The sequence below is a fragment of the Lactuca serriola genome, chromosome 3 (genome assembly GCF_051521515.1).
Source record: "Lactuca serriola cultivar US96UC23 chromosome 3, Lser_US96UC23_V15, whole genome shotgun sequence".
Lineage (NCBI taxonomy): Eukaryota > Viridiplantae > Streptophyta > Magnoliopsida > Asterales > Asteraceae > Lactuca > Lactuca serriola.
The window spans coordinates 162,230,269-162,237,111 of record NC_136410.1 but is presented as its reverse complement, the minus strand read 5'-3'; the positions used below and the strand labels follow the sequence as shown (position 1 = coordinate 162,237,111).

The 6,843-nt window shown below is 36.6% G+C and overlaps 1 protein-coding gene across 1 annotated transcript; it reads right to left on the bottom strand.

Annotated features, from left to right (window-relative positions):
* Window positions 1-219: 219 nt before the first annotated feature.
* Window positions 220-1,981, bottom strand: LOC145093319 (UDP-glycosyltransferase 83A1-like). The gene is made up of 2 exons (XM_079031421.1): window positions 1,388-1,981; window positions 220-1,321 (listed from the first exon to the last, which is right to left on the bottom strand). Exons 1-2 carry the CDS (start codon window positions 1,866-1,868, stop codon window positions 402-404), a joined length of 1,401 nt encoding a protein of 466 aa, XP_078887547.1. The 5' UTR covers window positions 1,869-1,981; the 3' UTR covers window positions 220-401.
* Between the last annotated feature and the right edge of the window lie 4,862 nt (window positions 1,982-6,843).

The following is a 6,843-nucleotide window of genomic DNA, read 5'->3' as shown; positions in this document are numbered from 1 at the left end:
CTCTTAGTCCCATGTTACTATAAAGTTTCAACCGGTGGAATTCCACACTGTCGCCATTAAATTCTTAGACCACTCCAAAATTCTAGGGCCCCTAGGCCTTTTATCGATATCACACAGGGAATTATGAATAGTATGTAGAATCTCATAATTGCCTGCAATTTATAGACACGTCATTGGCGACAAATATTTCATGTTGTAGTTTATTTTATCAGGTACGAACTGAACATGTTTTATAAATAATCTGACGACCTTACAAAACATAATGACTAATATAAAATTATTTTTTTTCTATTTTTATTTAAAAACACAATAGTTGAACATGAATACACGAACATCAATTCCAGAAAAAGGCAAAAGCTAAATACGCCAAATGCCATACTCGATATTTATTATTATTTTTTTTACACGGACGCCGTTTCTTCATTTGCATATGCATGGTTCTCTTGTATCCACTCAATGAAATTACAAAGATTTTGATGCGAGAGTCCTCCTGGATTGACACTGCTTCTAACCTTGTGTTTAATTTGTAATGCCTTATCTTTGAATGATTCGTCCCCGAAGAGCTGTTCTACCTTACTTTTTATTTCCTCTTTACTGATAACTCCCTCCTCATCTTTTCTGAACCCCAACCCAGTCTTCCATATCTCACAAATGATAGTTTCATTGAGAATTTGATCGGTAAAGTATGGCCAACACAGGAAAGGGAGTCCATTGATCACGCCTTCTAAACTAGAGTTCCAACCACAATGAGTCATAAAGCAAGCTACTGAAGGATGCGCTAAGACCTTCTGTTGAGGTGCCCAACTAACAATTTTTCCACGAGATTCAATTCTTTCAACATATCCATATGGGAAACTTGTTGTAGTCTCTTTTACCATGCCTGTTCGCACAACCCACAAGAAGGATTTGCAACTAAGTTCAAGACCAAGTGCCAATTCTTCAAACTGCTTTTGGTTCAAAATAGTTATACTCCCAAATGCTATATAAATGACTGAACATGCTGGTTGTTGATCAAGCCATTTTAAGCAGGTGGAGTCTTCTTGCCAGAAATGGCCTGTTTGGTTAGCAAGTCGGTTGCTTGCTAACAAAGGGCCTATCGGCAACAACTGTGGGAACTGGTTGAAGGTTGCAGGCTCTAACTCGACACTTGAGTTGCATATTACCTTTTCTGCTAACATGGCGCCTTCTGCAACTCCTATTGCAAATTGAAAAGAAAGTTCAATTGTGGTCACGTCACCAGCAGACATCCAGGGGAGATTAGAGGGTTTTATAGGTGGCATAGAGTCTGAGAGGTGAATCATATCATCATTTAGAGGTGTACCTATATAGAAGATTCAAGAAATATTACAAATTTTACTTATGAAAAAGAAAGTTTAGCAAATCTTACCATCTTTGTTTATAACTTTATCATCAATCAATTTTTGGGAGCACATCATGGTGGCTAGTGTGGTAGCTGCGGCAGGCCAAAAGGCTGCTCTTTTCATTCCGATTTTCTTTGCAACTCGTAAGGCCCATCCCATGGAATCATCAGCAATAATACATGTGAGTTTGTTGCTATCTTTTTTGTTAATCATTTCTACAAGTTCTTCCAACTTGCTAGGCATAGAGTCTACTATGGATTTGGCTAACTTAATTTGGTCATTCCTATCCTCCCATGGTTCTAATCCATCAGGGATTGAAACCATATCCATTAGATCCTTAGAACCATCATTTTGTACCAAGTTGCTTGTTACGACTTTGTGAATGGCCTCTGTGTTTACGAATGTGACTTTGAGACCTTCCTCGACTAAGCGTTGAGCAAGCTCCATTGTAGGAATTACATGACCTTGTGCGGGATAAGGTATCACTAGAACATGATGTTTTGCCATGATATTCTAATAGAGTTTTTGAAGGTTGTTGATGATTTCTTTACTTCTCTATTGGATCATTTGAATAGATAATCATGCTTGAGGCGTGGCTTTATTTTGTGGTTTTGCCTCATTAATATGTCGTAATCACAGATTTATAAGCATCCATAATAATTGAGGGTGTTTGAGAAGGCCCTCGCCAGTAAAGAGTATCATGACAAGGGAAAAATAATAGTTCAATACCATTCCATGATGATGTTTGGTCACTTTGGAAAATGAGTTATTAATTCATGTTGTATATGACATGTAGGAAAAAAGGATGAATGGTATGAACCAAATGATAATGAAAAAAAAAAATACTCTAGTAACACAAAATGTATGTGTTTACAAGTTATTTTTTTTTTTTATCATGATCCGCTGTAAATATAAATATTTTATATTAGGGCATGGATATTAAATTAAAAAAAATGAGAATTATCATTTTATTAATTTGTGACATTCGTATTTTCCGGTCAATACAGTATTGACCATGTGTATTTTATGATGTTATTTAACATAATATGTATTATATATTTTGATAATATCCGGTGCTCAACATAGTAATAGGTGTAAGACTCATGTATTATACTTGGTAATTAAAAAAATTAAATATAAAAGTTTAAATATTTAAAAACTTTGGATTTATAGGAAAATAAGAAAAATAATGAATTATTAAAATTGATTTTTTTATCTTTTAAATTTAAATAAATAAACAAAATAAACTAATAAGCTTTAATTTGGGAATTTTAAAATAAAAAATTAAGTTCATTAATAAAATTGATATTCATTTATTAAAACATTTATTTTAATTACTATATTAAAATATTATATGAATTTATTAAAATAGAAAAATTTATAAAATGACATGTGAAAAAAATTAATTCACAATAACCACAAAATGACATTTACCAAATTGAATTAGAGTGTGACATGTGACAAAAAATCTTTATTTATTATACTAGATTGTTTGGTAACTTATTGACATATATTTTATAGATACAACTTATATAACACCCACTTAAAAGACTATTAATTTCTAATATATTTGAATTTATTAGTATTTAAATATTTGAAATTACTAACACTCAGCAACGTGTAAAGCTTAAAGCTTCAAGTGCACCTTTTACTTTTTCCTTCAAATGCATCACATTGGGACTAACTGAACTAGGTTCGACGATCATGAGTACGAGTGACGATTTGTCTTCCAACAATCCTCGTCAAACATGTAACGAAAAAAAAAACAAGATTATGAACAAGGATTTCCCTTTATGTGAGTGAATTTTTTTCAACCTTTAGACGGCTGGAATTATGGAATTTAAGAAGATGGAGTGCTTTATTTATTCAAGTCCGCTCATCTGTACGATGTTTATCCTAATGTCGAATCTTATAACATTGTCACGTGTCATTAGTTCAAACAACGATCTTAGCAGTGCTTAAAACCTGTTCAATTAAATGCGAAAGAGAGAAATTGTTCCAAATGTTGAGTCTTATCAGATTTTAATCCATGGATTGTGTGGAAAGAGTGGGCGCGATTCAAGATCTCTTATTAGGGCTAATTTTAGGCTCTATTTATAGGTTTCAGCATCAACTCGTCGCGTTTGGACACAAACTCACCGAGTTCTTCATTAAAATCACGTATTCCCCAGTTCAGCATCAAAAATCGCGAAGCTGTTAATCCACTCGTGGAGTTGGAGGACCCAACTCGACGAGTTCATTTGGAATCAACATTTTCTCAAAACACGAAAGTCATCCGAAATTGTATCTAGTTTTCAGAACATTTCGAATCTCATCAATCGGAGTTACGAGTCATGAGATATGGCCAAAACACTGACGAGGGGTCAAGCTGTCCATCAACATCCTTTTTGCGTCTTTTTAGCTCCTTTCTCTTCCTTTTGCATTCCAACTCACATTTTAACTGTATTTAACATTTCAAAGAGTATTAAGTATCTTTTAGTTTTAAAAAACATAATAACATAGTATAAAATAATAAGAACATGTCATAAATATATGCATAAAATAGACGTTATCATGAGTCTTCTAACTGTATCCATGGGTCCAAGACACCAATGCCGGCCCATTACGTGTTACGTTATATGCTAGTTGTCTCTGTGATATTGGCATGGAAGACCCCAGGTGTAGACCGTGGCGTTTGGATATCATACCATGGGGGGAGCCCATGACATTCCATGTAAAAACCATGGGGGAGCCCATGACATTTCAAATAAATACCATGGGGAAGCCCATGGCAACTATATTTATGTTGCGTGATAATCTGGGGTTGTATGTTGTATAGTATTTTGGGGAACTTACTAAACCTTATGCTTATGGTTTTCAGTTTAAGTTTCAGGTACTCCGATTTTCAAATGGAAGAGTTCGGGATGATTGCAGAGCACACACCACAAGTTTCTGCATTTTATGAATTACTCTGATTTAGTGATGTTTACCTAAAACTTGTTTACCTTGGTATTATGGGAAAGATATGTATTAATGATTTATTAACCTAAACACAAAAATTTTATATATTGATTTTTGGGATGTTACAAGTTGGTATCAGAGCCTTGGTTTGAGGGATGTGGACATACTCTTGGGTGTTTGAACTCAAACTAAGGATTAGGTAGAGTTTTCAAAAGAAAAATACTTTTAAAGAAAAGAAATTTTGTAAGATAAGAAAAGGATGTGGTGTATGCAATCAGACGAGCTCAAGTAAGTTTTCCCAAAATACCCATACATGTTATCTGATATGATTTGATTTATGAATCGGTGAATCGCATGCTAGTTAAGGCTAAGGATCTGCTCAGTTTTTGGATGATAGAATGCTAGGATAGATACCTTTGTATGCTTATTGAATGAGTTGGTAGACTTTCATGCTAGAGCTGATTTGTCGGTGACAGAATTGCTTGATATGTGTGATGCTTTGTAGTCTTGGGAGTATTGGATGGTATGTTATAATGGAAATATCTATTGGTATCAGTAACTGCAAAGTGTATGCTTTAAAAATTTTATACATTTAGGATCATATACCCCTAAGATAGTTGATTTGACCTTATATCTTGTTCCTTGTCTGGTTGTGGTCCTAAGGTAGAGTCTATTATTCGACATTGTATTCAATCATGTTTTGTGTATAATTTGCATGCATAAGGCAGCCAACATTGAGGGTTGAAATTGATAGCATGAGTTGTGGTATGTGGGTTGAATGTCGTATAGTCGTTTTATGGATTGGAGTGTTACTGCAAGAATGCTGCTTGCTTTGTGATTTGTGGAGCTCTTGAGTAATGGTATTTAGCTACTAAGTGAATATGATAGTATTCACAAGGTTGATGAATGGAATTATGGGGAGTTCTTCAACAACTGATGGCAGGGTGAGGTCGGGAACCTAGGAGAGCCTAGGGAGTGCTTCAGTGGGTTTTTGTGGTGCTGCGAAGTGAATTTTTGGTGCATCAGGTTAAGTAGGTGACTTAGAGGATTCAGGATGATTCTTGATGAATGTATGGATAGGTATGGGAGGTATTATTGGGCCCGTACTACTTAAAGCATAGGATCCATAGTCTAATCGGGGAGAGTCTTGGAGAATCTAAGAAGCTTGTGAGAGGAGGATCTTTGGGTGTGTTCTGATCATTGGCATGTTGTAGTTCAGTTTGGTGATGGGCGCTCAAGGCGGAGGTTCAGGTTATGGTTCCGACTCAGGTGCATGTACTTAGCCGACAAGCGAGGATACGCGTAAATTCATCTCGTTGGAGGTTACATGTGGTATTATGGAGCAGACTCCTATGATCTTTTGGTTCGGTTAAGGATGAGATTTTGGAGATCGTAGGTAAGCGCTTGGTTGCAATCCATGCTGAGGTTTTCGCTATCGTTGGAGCTCACACTCTTTCATGTTGTGAGCGAGATATCAATTTAGAGCACTTAGGCAAGAGGGGGGGGGGCAGATTAGGTGTAGACAAGGGAGGGTCCCAAGGAGAGATCCAAGTTTTCGGATCAACGGTTAGGAGGCCAACAAGGATGCGGTCAATGCGGGACATTACATGAGGGAGCTTTCCATTCTAGGGGGTGGAGCCGTTATGTGTTCTCTGCGACCAAGAGGGCCGTCTGTCTGATGAGTAGGAGAGGAGCAGTGAGGGCACCTACTCTGACTATATTACAGATCTCTAGTAGTTGTGAGGGTCAGACAAGAGCCCAACAAAAAGGAGTTGCTCATTGTAGTGTCAATCAAGGGAGCCTGTGCTCCAGCAGGTGATTTTTGCGGGTATTTTATCTTTGGCGATCCTTTCAGTTGTTATCAATATTCATGTTGCTTGGAATTTTATATTGGTTTGGGTAAGAGTTATCTTTGGTTTAATTCTCCGTTATTGTTGGTATATATCTGCGAGAATATTTAATTTCTTTTGCATGCCCTGCATTAGTAGTGGGTTGTTAAGGGGTTGTATCTCGTGCAGCGGGTTCCAATGTGTTCGGTTGTCATTTTGGGTTTGGTCATGATCAGTTCAGGGGTTTTCTGTGGAAGATCGTTGGTTAGGATTCAATGGATAGTTCTCCAATATCATCAGGGTTTTGTGGTTTTTGTATTTGTTCTACTAGGAGTGGCAGTTTCCTATGAAATATCTATGCGGTTCAAACACTACTATTGCTTGGAAATGAGCGGTAGCAGGGAGATGGTGGTGTCATTTGCGTGAGTTGTTGGTCATGGGAAATGTTAGGGGAGTTTCATATTTATTTAGGTTTCAGTCGATTAGGATTCAATGATTCTTTCAGAATGGAACTGGGGTGAAAATTTGTCAGTTCAGGGTAAGGGTTATGGTTTTTAGTCACCAGCATAAGAACTCGGAGAGTTGGTATAGTATCGGGGAAGGTGATTTGGTTTATCAGATTGGCTAAGATTTCAGGAGCATGCTTTAGGGTTTTAGGAGTGAGGTGATCCCTGAGTTTGGCTAGCAATGGAACAATAGTATTGATTAGCAAA